This window comes from Podarcis cretensis (assembly GCF_951804945.1).
Source record: "Podarcis cretensis genome assembly, chromosome: 15".
NCBI lineage: Eukaryota > Metazoa > Chordata > Lepidosauria > Squamata > Lacertidae > Podarcis > Podarcis cretensis.
The window spans coordinates 3898936-3919629 of record NC_137185.1 but is presented as its reverse complement, the minus strand read 5'-3'; the positions used below and the strand labels follow the sequence as shown (position 1 = coordinate 3919629).

General features: G+C 47.3%; 1 protein-coding gene across 1 annotated transcript in view; it reads right to left on the bottom strand.

Annotated features, from left to right (window-relative positions):
• Positions 1-20694, bottom strand: part of RPH3AL (rabphilin 3A like (without C2 domains)) — a 57139-nt gene that overhangs the window by 20597 nt on the left and 15848 nt on the right. Inside the window, exons 4-5 of the mRNA XM_079955840.1 lie at positions 12448-12577; positions 3361-3447 (exon numbers count right to left, since the gene is read on the bottom strand). Of these exons, the coding sequence (XP_079811966.1) occupies positions 3361-3447; positions 12448-12577 (217 nt within the window). The remainder of the gene's footprint in view (positions 1-3360; positions 3448-12447; positions 12578-20694) is intronic.

Here is a 20694-nt window from a genome sequence, read left to right as displayed (position 1 = left end):
CAATTCTGCACCCCATGCTGAAATGGCTATGTTTGAGATGCATGGCATTGATATAATAAAAAGATAAGGCTGTCATCACACAGTAGTTTCCTTGGGCACCAGCAGGTGGCGCTGCAACCTAGAGAGTGTTAACAGTCTTCTGAGGGCTGTTGAGCCACTGCAGCAGCGTTGGAGGGTGAGGAGAAAGAAGGCGGAAGAGGGAGACTGAGGTGGGCAGTCTAGGCAGACCGTGGAGGAGCAACTCTAAGGGCAGGGAGGACGGTTTGGCAAGGGGGTGGAAGCAGGTGGGGTTGGTGATCGAAGCAAGCATGGGCACAGCTCCAGGTAATTTTATACATTCTCTCTCTCATTACAGCTTGCTAACAGATGTTATATGGGCTCAGGCCCATTTGGTTAGCATGTAGAACACGCACACCATTATTAATGAGGCTGTACAGAATTGTAACCCCCCCCAAAAAAAAAGAAAAAGAAAAAGTCAGGCGGCAGCAGGATAAACGAGGCAAGTGGGGAAATTAAACAAGCACCCCGGTCCTTTTCATTATGCACCAGCAGAACTTTGCAATTACATCCTTCGGACCAATCTGTCTTGGCTCCATGACACGACTGCCTTGCAGAGCGGCAGGGATTGGTGGGTGGGAAGAGGCTGATTTCCTAAACCCAGGTAAAGCAAGTCCACATACTGCACCTTCTGATGTAGAAGACATCAGAAATTCAGAGAAATCCAGTTCAGTTTAATTCCGAAACGCGAATTTACTTAATCTGCACTCCCTGAAACAACCATGTGAACTGAAACACAGCCAGCCTATGGAATTTGCACTCCTGTGGATTTTGAAATGCTGCTGTCTGGCCAAGTCAAGGTGTGCAAAAAATAATGCATTTGCCAAGGTAAAATGTGCATGAAATGGCACATTATGATTATCATTAGAATTAATTTATAAAAATATTTATCTACCACTATGCCATAAAAAAATGGATGCTTTTGAATTATGGTGCTGGAGGAGACTCTTGAGAGTCCCATGGACTGCAAGAAGATCAAACCAATCCATTCTGAAGGAAATCAGCCCTGAGTGCTCACTGGAAGGACAGATCCTGAAGCTGAGGCTCCAGTACTCTGGCCACCTCATGAGAAGAGAAGACTCCCTGGGAAAGACCCTGATGTTGGGAAAGATGGAGGGCACAAGGAGAAGGGGACGACAGAGGACGAGATGGTTGGACAGTGTTCTTGAAGCTACCAGCATGAGTTTGACCAAACTGCAGGAGGCAGTGGAAGACAGGAGTGCCTGGCGTGCTCTGGTCCAGGGGGTCACGAAGAGTCGGACACGACTAAATGACTAAACGACTAAACAACAACAACAACATGCCATAAAAAGATATCAAAGTGGTTTACAGCAATAAAGCTTGAGACCGTACAACAAAAACCACAAAAAAGTTAAAAGCAGAGATCAATTAACAATTGTTTATTATTAGAAACACACAGAGTTGGTAGGGACAATGAGGGTCATCTAATCCAACCCCTACAATGCAATAATCTTTCAGGCTTGAACCCACAACCCTGATATTAAGAGTCTGATGTTGTTGCTGTTGTTGTTGTTGTTGTTACCCACCCTTGCTTTACCAAAAGTGGATATTAGGCAACACTGAATGACAAACATGCCTATTAAGAGAAACTCACACTAAATTGCTGAATTTTTACGAGGGCTTTCTTTTTTACTGGAAACTGTTGCAGAAATATGGAGAGCTGAAGACTGGAAATATGACGGAAACTGAAATTGACATATCTGCCCGTCCCTAGTCTGCTGCGAGCAGGAGGTGATCAGGCTTCAAATAAATCATTCCTGGCTCTGCACAAGCCTCAAACCGGACAGATTTTTCATGTTAAAAGGCTGATGTTTAAACAGCATCGCGTCATCAAGCTTCACAGGGGCTGAGCAATGAACCCCATCCAAAACAGTGCCGGCCCTGTCAAGGGGTAAAGGAAGCGACTGCTTTTCCTGCATAAGGGCACCGATGAAGGGAGACATTTTGAAAACGTCTTACTCTGCTTTTATCGCTCAACTACTTCTCATTCCTCACATTTGTATACCACCCTTCCACAGAAGGGCGGAAGGAGGCAAACATATTCTCCCCATCCTCACAACAGCCCAGCGAGGTCACTTGGGCCGAGATCAGCCAGTGAGCCATTTTCCACTTAGTCATTTTGACACTTTGACACCCTATTTGCAAAATTTAACAATTCCAAAATACAGACGTGCTTTCACTTTCGCAAGATTGAATATACTGCCTTCACCACTGGTAAAAAATGGTTATGTCCATGTGGAGATGGCAGTATTGAGTCAGGAGTTCCTGTGCTTCTAGCATGCACTCTTTATAAAGCTTTGAGGAGTGAGGTTTCCTCTCTAGAAGGGGAAGAAATGGAGGCAGTGAGAGATTTTACTTTCTTGGGCTCCATGATCACTGCAGATGGTGACAGCAGTCACGAAATTAAAAGACGCCTGCTTCTTGGGAGAAAAGCAATGACAAACCTAGACAGCATCTTAAAAAGCAGAGACATCACCTTGCCAACAAAGGTCCGTGTAGTTAAAGCTATGGTTTTCCCAGTAGTGGACACGACTAAACGACTGGAAGACCAGCGTTCAAATCTCCACTTAGCCATGAAGCTCCCTTGGAGATCCTTGGGCCAGTCACAGCCTCTTGGCCTAATCTACATCGCAGGATTGTTGTGAGGATGAAAGGGGGAAAGAGGGAAACCATGCTTGCCAACTTGATTTCCTTTACTTTGAGGAAAAATGGGATATAGATATAACAATAAATAAATTAAACAAGAAAAATAAAGATAAAACTCAGTTAATGGAGGGAGGGCAAATCAATAGATCCTTCGCACAACGGTTAAAAAATGAAGGTGCAAGGGTTAAACCAACACTCATCTCTCTTCACAGGAAGTGTTTTGTGTGTTTTGTTCCTCACCTGCAATCTAAGTTTAATGTGGGACATTCTATTGCTGGGATAAGTCAATCAGATGCTCTCAAGATATTGACTGAGTGGGAATTTGAACCTTGGTCTCCTGGGTCCTAGTCTGTCTCTCACTGCTGCACCACACCGGCTCTCAGGATACAGGATCACAGGTTTGGAAGGGACCCCTGGGCATCATCCAGTCTGACCCTTCCAAACCTAAAGCATGAGACTCGAGACTGCCTTGGTGTGTGGATGAAGGAGGCAGGCAGAAACTAGTTTCTACTGACCCAAAAACTCGGTGGTCCTGCAAGTAATAATTTCTGCCCGCCTCTGATTATTATTGAAGTCTTTCCTGAAGAAGCAGACATTTGATACTGCAAAGCAGGAATCCTGCCAGCATAGACTCACCTCTCTCTGCTCGCTGCAAATCTTGCAGAACCAGACGGGCCGCTTCTGGGCGCTCAGGGTTTCAATCCCACATTTGGTGCAGACTTTCTGGGGGGGGGGGGAGACAACACAGGGATTGGGGTGGGAACCATTAGAAAGGCTGAAGGAGCCCAATGTCAACGCCACCCTCCCCTTGAAGGAAAGAAGCAAACAAACAACAGGGTCTAGGAGACCTGCCATTTAAATTCCCCATGGTGCACTGCTCCATTGGGAAATGCTGAGAGCGCGCCATGGGGGCCATAGCTGTCAACATTTCCCGTTTTTTAAGGGAAATTCCTATTCGGAATAAGGGAATTTCCCTTAAAAAAGGGAAACGTCAGCTATGGTGGGGGTCAGTCATAAAATGGCTGCCACGGGGAGAGGGGCCCAATACAAAATGGCTGCCACGTTGGGCATGTTGTTATGGTTGAGGTATCTTAAAAATCAGAAAAGGAGACAAAATCACAAAATTGGGTGTGGGGGGGCTTCCTATCAGGTACCAAAACGTGGCCATAGCGAGCTTTTCGCTGGTTCCAGCAAGTGCCACGTTGGCAACTCTTGCCCCGGAGCATTGTGGGAAATCAAAATGGCGGCTCCTAACCGTCCGCCGCAGGTGCCAAGCTGCGCTTCTGCAGTTTCCAAGCCCAACCCTGCTTGCAGGCCATAGGAGCTCAGATTGGGGAGGGTGGCTTAGCTGTTGACCAACTCTCCCCAGCCACAAGAGGGGTGGGAGGAACAAACCCACAGGCCATGAGATGGGTAAACGTTTCAAAAACAGAGAGAGAGATATGTAGCAGGCAGGTTCGGCCGGGGGATAAACAGCTGGTGCTCAATATAAAATCAATTCTCCTAATGAGGGAACGGCAATAGTCCCTCGTGGTGCTGGGGGTGGCTGGAGGGGGAAGAGAATTAAGGTGCCCAATTGAACTGCAAAAGCCGCAGGTGGTGCTAGCGGCCATTGATCGCCATCGAGAAGGCTGGTTAACCCATTAAAAACACATACAGGTTTTCCCCGGAGAAGCCGCATAGAATTGTAGTGTCAACCATAGCTGTCAACTTTTCCCTTTTCTTGCCAGGAATCCTATTCAGAATAAGGGAATTTCCCTTTAAAAAAGGGAAACGTTGACAGCTATGAGCCCAACCCCTGCAATGTGGGAATCACAGCTTGAGAATCCCTGACAGAGGATGTCCATGCACTGTTCTTCCTAAAGTTTAGTGGGAATCTCCTTCTTTGTCATTTAAATCCATTGGTTCAGGGCAGGGGTCAGCAAACTTTTTCAGCAGGGGGCCGGTCCACCGTCCCTCAGACCTTATAGGGGGCCGGACTATATTTTGAAAAGAAAAAAAAATGAACGAATTCCTATGCCCCACAAATAACCCGGAGATGCATTTATAATAAAAGGACACATTCTACTCATGTCAAAACATGCTGATTCCCAGACCGTGTGCAGGCCGGATTGAGAAGGCGATTGGGCCGGATCCAGACCCCGGGCCTTAGGTTGCCTACCCATAGTTCAGGCCCTACTCTCTGGAGCAGGAGAAAACAAGCTTGCTCCGTCTTCCATGAGACAGCTCTTTAGATACTGGAAGATGACTCTCCTATCTCCTCTTGGCCTCCTCTTGCATAGGCTAAAAAATACCCGACTCCTTTGTTCTTAAGAGCAAGGGTGAATAACGTCAGGCTTGAAGCCTTCTAGTCCTCTTTATCATGCCCTTGGCACACTTGGGAAGCCCCTCCCCTTCTTCTCAGGCCACGCCCCCCCACTGGTCCCGATCCCCACTCTCCTCGAGTGTTTTCACCTGGCTGAAAATGCCTGTTCCTTGCCTGGAAGAGGAATATCCAAGGCCACTCCTACTCAGAGTCGGCTCATTGAAATTATGGACATGGCCAACTTCTGCCCATTCAATGGGTCTACTCTGAGTAGGAATCTCATCAGCTGCACCACTGTGTGTTTTAACATTTACGTTTATTACTCTGCTCACCTTTGCCTCTGGCGTGCGGCCCCCAGGAGGTTACGAGGAAGGGGACGTGGCCCTCAAGACTGAAAAAAGTCCCCCACTCCTGCCCTGTGCTAGATCCAAACATGAGAAGTCTAGGATTGCTACCTTACTTAAGGGGAGGAAATAAATCACTGCTGTTTCTCTCTCTGCGGGAATCGAGGTCTACAGCTAAGGCCTGTAACAGTCAAGTGCTGCCCCCTGATGGGCAGCTGTGGAATTCTAGAAGCCCTCAACATAAGAAATTCCCTCCTGCTTTTCAGAAATTCCCTCCTGCATAAGAAATTCCCTCCTGCTTTTCAGGAAACAAAAAACGTTTTCCTTCGCTTTGGCTCGCAGGCGGAGGAGGAGAAAAGGGAGAGAGAGTTTTGCAAGGTGGGGGTTATTTACAGGTACTTTAAAGGATACTAAGAAGAAAGAAGGATCTCCTCAAATCCTCACAAAATTCTTAATTTTGACATGTGGAGAATAAATCCCCATCTTTCAGCTGAAAGAAGGAAAAGCCACCGAGCTGCAGCCCTTCTTTGTGAACCAAAGCAAGTTTCCAGACCTCATGGTTCTAAGTCAGGGGTCAGCAACCTTTTCCATCCCTCAGAACATGTGGTGGGCCGGACTATATTTTGGAACGAATTCCTGTGCCCCACAAATAACCCAGAGATGCATTTTAAATAAAAGCACACATTCTACTCATGTAAATACACGCTGATTCCCGGTCCATCTGCGGGCCGGATTTAGAAGGCGATTAGGCTGCATCCGGCCTCCGGGCCTTAGGTTGCCCACCCCTGGTCTAAGTTCAGGGCTGGTTTCAATAGGAATGCAGGAAGATGCCTTATGCCAATTCAAACCTACCAACTCAGTATTGCCTGCACTGACTGGAAGCTGCTCTCTGGAGTTTGGGGACAATTCCCAGACCTACCTGCTGGATCCTGAACACACGACCTTCTGCATGGAAGGCAAGTGATCTACCACTGAACCAAAGATCAGCCAACCTAATGGATGTTGGGTCAGACGAAACTAATGCGGCTACCCCCTTGGAACTTATATTTGGGATATCTCCACTATCTTCTTCTTTCTAGTTTTAGGAACATAGGGAGCTGGGCTTTGGACAAAGTTAGCAGAGACATCACCTTGCCAACAAAGGTCCGTATAGTTAAAGCTCTGGTTTTCCCAGTAGTGATGTATGGAAGTGAGAGCTGGACCATCAAGAAGGCTGATTGCCGAAGAATGGATGCTTTTGAATTATGGTGCTGGAGGAGACTCTTGAGAGTGCCATGGACTGCAAGAAGATCAAACCTCTCCATTCTGAAGGAAATCAGCCCTGAGTGCTCACTGGGAGGACAGATCCTGAAGCTTTGGCCACCTCATGAGAAGACTTTGGCCACCTCATGAGAAGAGAAGACTCCCTGGAAAAGACCCTGATGTTGGGAAAGATGGAGGGCACAAGGAGAAGGGGACGACAGAGGACGAGATGGTTGGACAGTGTTCTCGAAGCTACCAGCATGAGTTTGACCAAACTGTGGGAGGCAGCGGAAGACAGGAGTGCCTGGCGTGCTCTGGTCCAGGGGGTCACGAAGAGTCGGACACGACTAAACGACTAAACAACAACAAAACACTGGTCCATCTAGGTTGGTACTGTCAACACTGACTGGCAGCAGCACCTTGCCACGGTTTCAGGCGGGGAGCTTTTTCCTCAGCCCCACATGGAGTTGCCATTGGGGGTTGGAGCTGGAACCTTCTGCCTGAAAGGGAGATGCTGAACCAGTGAGAAACCAGCAAAGGAAGACCAGACTGGCTCAAACTGGGCACTGTTGCTTAAAGTTGAAGCTCTGCACGCCTGGCAAAGAAAACATCATTTCCCTCCTCCGTTCCCCGTTTCTTGTGGGTCTTGCCTTCTTAGTTGATAAAACCTACGACGAGACCCTTCTCTCTCTCTTAAATCACTGAGAGACAATATTTGTCTGAAAAGTGGGGTGGAAATATAGCAAAGAAAATGAAAATAAAATAATAATAATAATAATAATAATAATAATAATAATAATAATAATAATTTATTTATACCCTGCCCTTCCCGGTTCAAAAACCGGGCTCAGGGCGGCTAACAACAAATTTAAAAGACTTAATTATAAAAGCAGCATAAAATACAGTATAAAAACATGAATAACAAGAAAATTCAAAAATCAATTTAGGGGAAATAAGCTTTAGATAATCCCCGGGGCTAGCTGGATGAATTGGTCCTACTTGGGCCAGCAAGGAGACCAGGGGAGAATTAGCTGTGGGGTCTCAGAGCGGGTAATCTTCATAAAAGGGGAGGGGGCGGGTAGAGAAGGGAAATAAAAGATCAGGCAGAATTCAAATTAAAGGCCAGGCGGAATAGCTTTGTCTTACAGACCCAACAGAAGGAGGTTAAATCCTGAAGGGCCCTGGTCTCATGGGACAGAGCATTCCACCAGGTCAGAGCCATCACTGAAAAGATCCTGGCCCTGGTGGAGGATAGTCTGACTTCCTTAGGGCCCGTGACTTCTAAACTATGGTTATTCATGGACCTTAAGGTCCTCTGCGGGGCAGACCAAGAGAGGCGGTCCTGTAAATACGAGGGCCCTAAGCCACAAAGCTTAACAGTTAGGTTCCTACTAACCACAGTTGGTCGGTGTTTCCACCAACTATGGTTTGAAGGTAACAATCTTCCGTTAGCAGTTCTTGCAAGTCATCCACATTGAAAGCAGGGTTCCCCATACTTGGGTCTCCGGCTGTTTTTGGACTACAACTCCCATCCTCCCTAGCTAGCAGGACCAGTGGTCAGGGATGATGGGAACTGTAGTCCAAAAACAGCTGAAGACCCAAGTTTGGGAAATCCTTATTTAAAGCATGCAGCTCCCCCCTGCCATGAAGTATAGTTTGTTAAGTGTGCCAGGTACTGTAGCTCTGAAAGGTAGGCTACAGTTCCCACGATGATTTGGAGGGGGGGAATGTGCTTTCAAAGGTTTGGTGTAGGTTCTACCTGAGGCAATACCGCTTCCTTCCTCATTCCTTCCCACCCCTGTCTTCTCCCACTAAATTGACTATTGGGGGTGGCGGAGGAGAGCAAAAGAATTAAAAATGAAATAAAAAGAGAGTAGTGGCTTAGCTTGGCAACCCAGCCAGCTATATTTGCCCCCTGCCTTAGAATATCGCAAATTGAAAAAGAAGCGAGATATTTTAAAAATGAAACAAATAAAATAAAAAATCAGCTCCCTGCGGAAACTATTTTGCAGACAGTGAGCTGTCATTTCAACATCACCTCCCTTGGTAATTTAAAAGCACTTAAATGCTTTCTCCGTGCCGTCAGGCGTGAAGGAAGCCTTGCTCTTTGCAAACTAAATGGGGTTTCAGATGGGAAGGCAGCGAAGCGGGATGGGAAAGAAAAATTGTGGACTTTAGATTGGTGGGGGGTGCGAGAGAGGAAGCCCCCAAACCTATAACCTTGCCAAGCCCAGCCCAGAGGGCTATACTTAAAGGGTGGCCACAATCCGTTTTCACGCAAGGCTGAGTGTTGCTTTTTCCTCGCACGGAAAGTGCACGAGAGGCAAACTCCATTGAAATTTGATGCAAGGAAAGAGCAGCTTATTGGGCGCACGTTTACACATTCTGCCAGAGTTCCCGAGTCGACCTTCCTTTGTTTTACAAGGTTTTCAAAAGGTTGCTTCCCAAGATAAATATCTTCGCTGGCTGCCCATCAACTACCAAGTCACGCTGAGAGCGCTGGAAGTTTGCAGGATTGGGCCAGTGGCCCATCTAGGCCAGCATTTTAAATTGCATTTTAACCTGTATTTTAAATTTTTCTTTTTCTTTTTCCTTATTATGTTTTTACTGAAATTTTATTGATGTTAGCCGCCCTGAGCCCGGCACTGGCTGGGGAGGGCGGGGTATAAATAATAATAATAATAATAATAATAATAATTATTATTATTATTATTATTATTATTATTATTATTATTATTATTATTTCAGGCTGACCAGCAAGCAGGATTCAAACACAAGTGCGTTCTCCTCTCCTGTGATTTCCAGCAACTGGTATTCAGAAGTATTTGCTGCCTCCGACTGAGGAGCCAGAGGCTAGCCATCGTGGCTAGTAGCCATCCATAGCATTTTCCTCCTCCAAACCTCATAGAATCACAGAATTGTGGAGTTGGAAGGGACCCTGGGGGTCATCTAGACCAACCCCCTGCGATGCAGGACTCTCAGCTAAAGCATCCATGACAAGATGGCCGCCCAACCTCTGCTTAAAAACCTCCAAGGAAGGAGAGTCCACCACCTCCCGAGGGAATCCGTTCCACCCCGTTTGAAGCCATCTAAGCTGGTGGCCATCCCAGCTTCCTGTGGCAGTGAGTTCCGTAGTTTAACTACACGCTCAATGCCCTTGTATTAATTGACAAAGCCCTGAAGAACTTAGATTCAGGGCACCTTAGGGACCACCTGACTCCTTGCATCGCGGCTCGATATCCAAGATCCTTTGTAGAAGCGATACTGGTCACACTCTCTCTCTTTCTCACACACACACACACACACACACCGTGCCGGCAAGGTTCCTCAGACAGCGACAAAAAACTGAGCCTTAACAGAGCAGTCCTGTAGAACACTCTGCCACCAGAGATTCAGTAGGAGCCTTCTGCTTTGACCTTTCAACGCCTGCTGAAAAACTTTTCTATGCCACCAGGCTTATGCAGGCTGGGGAACTGGGCCGCAAAACTCGGTCCCATTCATACAGAAGGTCTTACACTCTGTGTAGTCTGCAACCCAGGCTGCAGAGGCTCCTGGATCCACTACATTTCAGTTCTTTTTTGCTTTCCACTGATGTATCTAATTCCAGATATATTATATTATATTATATTATATTATATTATATTATATTATATTATATTATATTATATTATATTATAATTATATTATATTATATTATTATTATTATTATTACAAACCTAGACAGCATCTTAAAAAGCAGAGACATCACCTTGCTGACAAAGGTCTGTATAGTTAAAGCTATGGTTTTCCCAGTAGTGATGTACGGAAGTGAGAGCTGGACCATAAAGAAGGCTGATCGCCGAAGAATGGATGCTTTTGAATTCTGGTGCTGGAGGAGACTCTTGAGAGTCCCATGGACTGCAAGAAGATCAAACCTCTCCATTCTGAAGGAAATCAGCCCTGAGTGCTCACTGGAAGGACAGATCCTGAAGCTGAGGCTCCAATGAGAAGAGAAGACTCCCTGGGAAAGACCCTGATGTTGGGAAAGATGGAGGGCACAAGGAGAAGGGGACGACAGAGGACGAGGTGGCTGGACAGGGTTCTTGAAGCTACAAACATGAGTCTGACCAAACTGCGGGAGGCAGTGGAAGACAGGAGTGCCTGGCGTGCTCTGGTCCATGGGGTCACGAAGAGTCGGACATGACTAAATGACTAAACAACAACTATTATTATTATTATTATTATTATTATTATTATTATTATTAAAACGGACTTTATTCTACACTTGCTAAAATGCAGATTTTCACCTTCTTTGGATTCATTGAGATGTTTTGCAAATCATTCTCCCTCTCCCGCTTCAAGCTTTCATACTGTCCCCCAAAATGGTAATAAATGAGTGTCTGCTGGAAGTTGCTCTAAACGCAGCTCACTATGGAAAGGCAGAATACAAACAAACTCACGATCAATCGATCAACCCAAAGCACAGCAGAGAGCATCAGTGATAAAGGCTTAAGAAGAACAGAGGAGGGAGAGTTGGGTGTGTTTCACCAAGAAAAGAGAAAACTGAGAGGAGACCTGATAGTCATCTTCATATATTTGAAGGGCTTGCCCTGTGGAAGATAGAACAAACTTTTTTTCTGCTGCTCTGTAGGGGTCAGGACCCGAACCAATGGCTTCAAATTATAAGAAAGGAGATTCCAACTAGACTCCTACCTGCCTGCGGACTGTCTCGCCAGAGTGGTGCATGCTCTAGTCATCTTCCGCTTGGACTACTGCAACACGCTCCACATGGGGCTACATTTGAAGGTGACCCAGCAACTGCAACTAATCCAGAATGCGGCAGCTAGACTGGTGACTGGGAGCAGCTGCTGAGACCACATGACACCGGTCCTGAAAGACCTACATTGGCTCCCAGTACGTTTCCAGGCACAATTCAAAGTGTTGGTGCTGACCTTTAAAGACCTAAACGGCCTTGGCCCAGTAGACCTGAAGGAGCATCTTCATCCCCATCGTTCAGCCTGAACACTGAGGTCCAGCTCCAAGGAGGGACTTTTGGCGGTTCCCTCCCTGCGAGAAATGAGCTTACAGGGAACAAGGCACAGGGCCTTTTCAGTAGTGGCGCCCGCCCTGTGGATGTCAAGGAAATAAGCAACTATCTGATTTTTATAAGACATCTGAAGGCAGCCCTGTTTAGGGAAGTTTTTGATGTTTGATGTTTTCTTGTATTTTTAATATTTTGTTGGAAACTGCCCAAAGTGGCTGGGGAAACCCAGCCGGATGGGCAGAGTAAAGGTAAAGGGACCCCTGACCATTAGGTCCAGTCATGGTCAACTCTGGGTTGCGGCACTCATCTCGCTTTACTGGCCGAGGGAGCCGGCGCGCAGCTTCCAGGTCATGTGGCCAGCATGACTGAGCCGCTTCTGGTGAACCAGAGCAGCGCATGGAAATGCCGTTTACCTTCCCGCCAGAGCAGTACCTATTTATCTACTTGCACTTTGACGTGCTTTTGAACTGCTAGGTTGGCAGGAGCAGGGACCGAGCAATGGGAACTCACCCTGTCACCGGGATTCGAACCGGCAACCTTCTGATCGGCAAGCCCTAGGCTCTGTGGTTTAACCCACAGCGCCACCCGCGTCCCATGGGTGGGGTATAAATAATAAATTATTATTTTTATTAGGAAGAACTTCCTGACGCAAAGAGGTGTTTGACAGAGGAATGGACTCCCTTGGGAGGTGTTGGGCTCTCCTTCCCTGAAGGTTTTTAAACAGAGGTTTGGTGGCCACCTGTTAGGGACTCGTCGGCTGAGACTGCAGCGAGACGAGGTGACGCTTCTGCAGGTACCTGCAATCTCACCTTTTTGCAGTCTTGGCAAAAGACAGCCGTGCTCCCAAGCAGCCCCAGCGCCTCTCCGCAGAGCAGGCACTGAGATAAGCCATTGCCCATCACGTTCTTCCGCATGTTCTCCAGCCTCTCCACCAGGCGCCTGCAAAAGCAAGAGCCTCCGTCAGGCCGCTGTCACAAGGCAGGGATTTCCAGAGGCTTCGTGACCCCACACATAGGGATCTTAGAGCTCCTTCCCCCCTGCAAATGAAGCAAGATTCTAGTCCTCATGGTTGCGAATTAAAGGCAGATTCAATTAGAAACGCAGTATGCTGCCTTCTGCTGAGCAAGACCATTGGTTCATCCAACTCAGTAGTGTCTGCACTGGTTGGCAGCCGCTCCCCAGGGTTTCAGGCAGGCAGTTTCTCCAGCCCTACCTGGAGATAGAATCCTAGAATTTTAAGAGTTGGAAGGGACCCTGAGGATCATCTAGTCCAACCCCCTGCAATGCAAGAATTTGCCGCTGTCCGATACGGATATCGAACCTGCAACCTTGGCGTTATCAGCACCATGCAAGGATTGAACCTGGGATGTTCTGCTATGATGGGCAAATCAGTCATTTTGGACTAACTCAGTTTGTCATTTCCCCCACTCTATCCTCCTTGTTTCCATGACAGTTTGTGAATTTGCCCCCCCCCCCAAAAAAAAAAGTCCTTGCAGAAGTTTCAACCAGCCTTTTATAGTGGGTGTTTCTCCCAATACACAAAACTGAGCAAAGCAATTTCCCCTAGCATAGCACATTTTTTGCATGCTATTTTCATTTTAATGCACACTTTTGTCCTAATTTGCATGTTTATTGTCCTCACGTTTGGGCACTGCAAAATCCAGAGAACAGCGGGTTTCAAAAGCCTCACTGTGCTTCAGCTCATGTATTGTTTCAGAAAGTGTGAGTCAAGCACGTCCGCTGTAAAATGCAAACGGAACTGAATTCCTCCCCCTCTTCGCTACCTTCACCCATAGCAAAATCCCCACCATGCTGTTCTGTGACCATGGTGGAATCAAGCTCAATATCGGCCATGCTCCAGTGGCAGTGAGTTCCACAGCTGTAAGAACATTCCTTCTGCATCATCCTTGACAGCTTCGCCATGTGGATCTTAACCTATGATTTTATTTACTGCATAAAAATTATATATCTTTTGTTTTTGTTTAAAAAAAACCCAAAGCGATGATTGGTAAAAACCATTTAAAACATTCAGATCATTAAAAGCAGCAACAAACTTAAAATGCATCGGCATTCTAGATACCCAAGTGGGCTTGTCCAGACACAAATGTTTTTACCAAACCAAATTCTGCCATTTCCTTCAGGTCACACTCTAACACCAGGGCAGGGATGTCTCAGGCCCCAGTGGGACTGGATGTGGCCCTCCATACTTTTCTATCTGGCCCTCAGATCTCTCCCAAGCCATGCCCCTTCTCCTCAGCCCATGCCTCTCCCCAATCCTGCCTTAAGTGTTTTTGAGGTGCTGACATTATGGAATTCTGATAATGCTCATGCTTGCCTGAATGGCAGAGAATTTTCCCGGGGGCCAGGCAAAGAATCACAGAGGGCCACCCACATGGCCCCTGGGCTCAAGCCTTCCCCGTCCCAGCTATAAACCATCACAACAGTCGCCCAACCATAGAAGGGATTTTTAAATCACCGACAATTTTACAGCTCACCTTGCCCAGGGTGGGAGAAAACCCAAACTCTGCTTATTTTGCCCAGATTCCTCTGCCTGTATTTTCTTTCGTCCCCTCACCACATGCCTTTTTAAAAGAAAGGTTTCCAAATCCACTGGGCTCAGAGATTTATGACTCAGAAAAATAGGAATCTGCTGGGCCCAGAAATGCACGGTTGAGAAGATCAGAAAATATCTCCAGTTGGAAGGCATAAACAACCAAATGAATGGGTTTTCGGAGCAGGAGGAGGTAAGGGGGCTTTGTCGTCAATGAGCTAATAACTCCAGCTAAGAAACTGTTCAGCTGGTATTTGCCAAGGAAGACGGCCTAAGCCAGTTCATCACCTCAGGCAAAAAAAAACCCCACTTCCCAGGGAATTGCGGGGTAATGAAGGGAAAGATGTCGAGAAACAACAGTGGGGTGTTGGCTGTGCCGTGCTGACTGGAGCGCTGAGCCCAGCGTGCTCTAAAGATCTTTCGACAACAGGCCTCACAGCGTCCAGCTATTAAGGCCTCATTTGCTTCGGGAAATGCCAGCCAGGCAGCTGCGGTTCTGAAAATGGCAACCGCAGGACCTTTTCCTTTTCAAAAAGCAGAGCATTCAGACCGCCACCAGCTAATGGGTCTCTTCAATCAGCTCTGCGAGGTGGAGGAAGAAGCCATTTCTAGGCTGGGCTGCCCATTTTACAGCATGGCGAGGAGCGAGGGGATGCTTTTTCAGCCCCATAGGAAGGGCCATCTTACCCATAGGCACAAGGGGTGCAGGGCACCCAGGCGCCGGGCGCTTGGGACGCCAGGCTGAGAGTCCGGGGCCCGAGAGTTGAGACCGGGGAAGAGCTCTGTGTCGTGAGTTTGGGGGCAACTGAGGCGGAAGGCCAGCTGGCTCCGCCCTCCTGCACGCCTGGGATTGGGCAACCAGAGGGGGGGCATCGGGCAGATCTCTGCCTTAAGACAGCCCTGCCCATAGGGCAACCTTCCAGGGGCCACTGGCAAATACTGGGTGAGACCCTCCCTGCCCACAGACTTTCTTGCCAGAGTGGTGCATGCTCTGGTTATCTCCCACTTGGACTACTGCAATGCACTCTATGTGGGGCTACATTTGAAGGTGACTCGGAAACTGCAATTAATCCAGAATGTGGCAGCTAGACTGGTGACTGGGAGCGGCCGCCGAGACCATATAACACCGGTCCTGAAAGATCTTCATTGGCTCCCAGTACGTTTCCGAGCACAATTCAAAGTGTTGGTGCTGACCTTTAGAGCCCTAAACGGCCTCGGCCCAGTAGACCTGAAGGAGCGTCTCCACCCCCATCGTCCAGCCCAGACACTGAGGTCCAGTTCCAAGGAGGGACTTTTGGCGGTTCCCTCGCTGCGAGAAATGAGGTTACAGGGAAACAGGCAGAGGGCCTTCTCGGTAGTGGCGCCTGCCCTGTGGAACGCCCTCCCAGCAGATGTCAAGGCAATAAACAACTATTTTACTTTTAAAAGACAACTGAAGGCGGCCTTGTTTAGGGAAGTTTTTAATGTCTGGTGCTGTATTGTTTTTAATATTCGTTTGGAAGCCGCCCAGAGTGGCTGGGGAAACCCAGCCAGATGGGCAGGGTATAAAGAATAAATTTATGATGATGATGATGATCATAGAATCATAGAATCATAGAGTTGGAAGAGACCACAAGGGCCATCGAGTCCAACCCCCTGCCAAGCAGGAAACACCATCAGAGCACTCCTGATATATGGTTGTCAAGCCTCTGCTTAAAGACCTCCAAAGAAGGAGACTCCACCACACTCCTTGGCAGCAAATTCCACTGTCGAACAGCTCTTACTGTCAGGAAGTTCTTCCTAATGTTTAGGTGGAATCTTCTTTCTTGTAGTTTGGAACCATTGCTCCGTGTCCGCTTCTCTGGAGCAGCAGAAAACAACCTTTCTCCCTCCTCTATGTGACATCCTTTTATATATTTGAACATGGCTATCATATCACCCCTTAACCTCCTCTTCTCCAGGCTAAACATGCCCAGCTCCCTTAGCCGTTCCTCATAAGGCATCGTTTCCAGGCCTTTGACCATTTTGGTTGCCCTCCTCTGGACACGTTCCAGTTTGTCAGTGTCCTTCTTGAACTGTGGTGCCCAGAACTGGACACAGTACTCCAGGTGAGGTCTGACCAGAGCAGAATACAGTGGCACTATTACTTCCCTTGACATGTACTGCTCTCAAGCCAGGTGTCACCCATCTTGTATTTGTGCCTCTCATTTTTTTTGCCCAAGTGCAATACTTTACATTTCTCCCTATTAAAATTCATCTTGTTTGTTTTGGCCCAGTTCTCTAATCTGTCAAGGTCGTTTTGAAGTGTGATCCTGTCCTCTGGGGTGTTAGACACCCCTCCCAGTTTGGTGTCATCTGCAAATTTGATCAGGATGCCCTTGAGTCCATCATCCATGTCGTTGATAAAGACGTTGAATAAGACGGGGCCCAAGACAGAACCCTGTGGCACCCCACTAGTCACTCTTCTCCAGGATGAAGAGGAACCATTGATGAGCACCCTTTGGGTTCGGTCAGTTACAAATCCACTGAGTGGTAGCATAGTCAAGTCCGCATTTTACCAGCTTCTTTACAAGAATATCATGGGGCACCTTGTCAAATGCCTTGCTGAAATCAAGGTAGGCTACATCCACTGCGTTCCCTTCATCTACCAGGCTTGTAATTCTGTCAAAAAATGAGATCAGGTTAGTCTGACATGACTTATTTTTCAGAAATCCATGCTGACTATTGGTGATCACAGTATTTCTTTCTAGGTGCTCACAGACTGTTTGCTTAATGATCTGCTCCAGAATCTTCCCTGGTATTGATGTCAGACTGACTGGACGGTAATTATTTGGGTCCTCTCTTTTCCCCTTTTTGAAAATAGGGACAACATTTGCCCTCCTCCAGTCTACCGGGACTTCGCCTGTTCTCCAGGAATTCTCAAAGATGACTGCCAGTGGTTCTGAGATCACATCTGCCAGTTCTTTTAATACTCTTGGATGCAGTTCATCTGGCCCTGGAGACTTGAATACATCTAAACTAGCCAAGTATTCTTGTACTATCTCCTTAGTTATTCTGGGCTGTGTTTCCTCTGCTGAATCATTTGCTCCAAATTATTCAGGTCAGGCATTGTTTTCTTTATTGGAGAAGACTGAGGCAAAGAAGGCATTGAGGAGTTCATGTGGAGTTTGGAACACATACCTCAGTTTCTCCAAAAGGGAGTCCCAGGACCCCTCCACAGGTCACTGTCAAGTCTGAGCTAAGGAGTGCACCATCCTCACGAGCAGAACCAGCTGTATGCCTGAAACGGCGCAGCAGGTCAGAGGGGGATGTGTCTGACACAGAGGATAGTAGAGTTGATCCAGGTGAATCAGGCGCAGTTCCAGAATTCACGCTGAGGAGGTCAGCAAGATCAACCAAGGGAAAGCCACCTGAAAGGTATGAAGCAACTGGTGTCTGGGTTGGTGTGGCTAGATGTGAGCCTGAATCCTTTGAGGATGTTCAGGAGTTGCCTCAGGAAGAAGCCAGCAAATGGCGTGAGGCGATGCAGAAGGAGATGAACTCAATGGAGTCTCTAGGTGTGTTCTCTCTCACGAAGTTGCCGATGGGCGAAAAAGCTGTTAACTGCAGATGGGTTTACCGTTTGAAATCCACAGAAGCAGGAGAACCACAGTATAAAGCGAGATTAGTGGCCCGAGGATTCACACAGAAAAAGGGTATCCATTTCACAGAGGTATATTCGCCAACCTCGAGAGCGGAAACTCTGAGAATGCTTTTGGCAATAGCAGCACAGAGAGGTTGGAAGGTGAACCATTTTGATGTAGATGTCGCCTACCTGAACTCAGATCTCAAGGAGGAGTTGTACATGCTTCCTCCTCCAGGGTTTGAAGTCAGTGAGCCAGGCGTTGTGTGGCGATTGCACAAATCCATCTATGGATTACGTCAATCTGCCAGGAATTGGAATATGTGCCTACATGAAGCCTTAGAAGAGCTAGGTTTTAAGAGATCTCTTGCAGACAGTTGTTTTTACATTAAAGAGTCAGGCTTAAAACAGCAAGTGGTGCTTGTGTTTGTTGATGATATCTTAGCAATCGCACAGACAGGTAAACAGGTGGAAAAGTTTGCTAGAGAGCTTGGAAAGCGGTTCAAGCTGAAGCAGCTTGGAAATGTCAAATCCTATTTGGGCGTGCAAATCACAAAAGCAAGTGATGGAAGCTTTTTGCTTTGCCAGAAAGGTAAGACTGAACAGTTGCTTGAGAAGTTCAGGATGTCTGAGTGTGCAGGTGCCAGATCACCCATGGAAGCTGGTTTTGTAAAGGAGTGTCAGCAAGTAGAACGTGTGGTGTTCGAAAACACTGAGCTCTTTCAGTCAGCTCTGGGTAGTCTGTTATATCTGTCACAGTGGAGCAGACCAGATATAGCGTTTGCTGTCAATCTGCTCAGTAGAGAGGCCTCAAGTCCTAGTGTGCAGGCCTGGAATGGTATAAAGCGGGTGCTGTGTTACCTGCAAGATACCAAAGACTTTTGTCTTAAGTTGTCAGCTCAAGGAGATGTCAAGCTGACTGCTTGGGTGGACTCGGATTGGGCTAACCTTGAAGATCGCAAATCAGTGTCAGGTCTAGTGGTGAAGTTTGGGGACTCAGTGATAGGGTGGAAGTCCCGGAAGCAAAGTCTCATAGCGCTTTCATCTACTGAAGCTGAGTTCAGTGCGCTATCAGATGCTTGCAGAGAGTTGGAGTTCTATGTGTGTTTGGTTGAGGAAATCTGTGGAGAGGATTGTCTGCCCGTTGTGGTGCATGAAGACAATCAACCGTGCCTTAAATTAGCTGAGAGGGGCAATTCAAGGCGAGAACCAAACATTTGGACATACGTTTTCAAAATGTGTGTCAGAGCGTTCGTGAGGGGCTAGTTGCTCTGAAATACTGTCCCTCAACCAAGAACCTCGCTGATGGTTTCACAAAACCATTAACCTTCCAGAAGCACGAGGAGTTCTGTGAGGGTTTGTGTATGGGGAAAGCATTGTTGGCTATTGTCCCCAGATGCAGGACAAGAGGGGGTGTGGAGTTTGGAACAGACAGGGTTAAAACTCCGTGGTGCCCTGCATCTGGGAGGGGCCGGAAGCAGGGCTTTACGTCACAGGCTTTGTCTGTGAGAGTTACTTTCAGTTCTACCGAGAGACGCTGAGAGACACAGCTAAACAGACAGGCTGTGTCTGTGTGCTTTTGGAAGCACGGAGAATGCAGGAAAACTCCGATGGAGAGACTGATTTATGGCTTGTAAATAAACGCTTCTAGAGATATGAACCGATCTGTCTTTTGGACTGGATTTATCCCTTTCTCACATGGACTCAGGACCGCTGCATTATTCTGCTAGGCCAGCTCAGAGCTTCCAGGGATACGGAGCTGAACTGGGAAGCTTGCTGGACCCAATATTCCGGACGGGGAATTTATTTTCCTGCCCAAAGTTCAGCCCTTTCTGTGTCCCCAGTTTGCATTTCACCATCTTCTCCTCTGAGTGACCCCACTGTTTCTTTGTTCTTCCTTTTGCTACGAACATACCCATAAAAGCCTTCTTTGTTGCTTTTAACCTCTCTAGCAAGCCTGAGTTCATTCTGTGCTTTAGCTTTTCTGACTTTGTGTCTACACGTGCTGGCTATTTGTTTGAATTCCTCTTTGGTGGTTTCCCCCCTTTTTCATTTTTTGTACACATCCTTTTTTAATCTTAACTCAGTTAAAAGTTCTTTAGATAGCCACCCTGGCTTCTTTAGGCACCTTCCATGTTTCCGTCTCATTGGTATTGCCTGAAGTTGTGCTTTTACTATCTCCCTCTTAACAAACTCCCAGCCATCATGAACTCCCTTTCCTTCTAGTATTACCCAGCACTTCCCTAAGTTTTATGAAGTCGGCTTTCTTAAAGTCAAGAAATTGAGTCCTAGTATGCTTGGCTGCTTCTTTCCGCTGTATAGTAAACTTCAGAAGAGCATGATCACTCGCGCCTAATGATCCTTCCACTTCTACCCCACTAACCAGGTCATCAACATTGGTTAGGACCAGATCTAAAATGGCTGTTCCTCTTGTTGCTTCTCCCACTTTCTGGACAACGAAGTTGTCTGCAAGGCCAGTGAGGAATCTGATGATGATGATTGATGATGATGATGGAGCAATGGTGGCCACTTTTGCCTCTGCCCATCAAGGCAAGTAAAAGGCGTTACCAGAGTTCAGGGACACATCCCAGCCAGGCAGAAACCCTTGAGAGGGGTGTGAATCAGGGCTGGTGGGAGGCGTGGCCTGGAGAAGAGGGGGTGTGGCTGAGGAGAGGGGTGTGGCCAGAGCAGAGCTGCAAGGACCTGGAGAATACCAAGGATTGAGCCCAAGGTCTTCTGAATGCCAACATGCGCAGATAGATAGATATATCTATTTATCTGATGAGGCAGCTGCAAAGGGGAAGACACCAAAGGGATTTGTCCCTTTGGGGTTTTCACTTCGGGGAGTGATGAGGGCAAGGGCACCCATCTTGGGGCAATCATTGGTGGATGGGCTTGCTACAA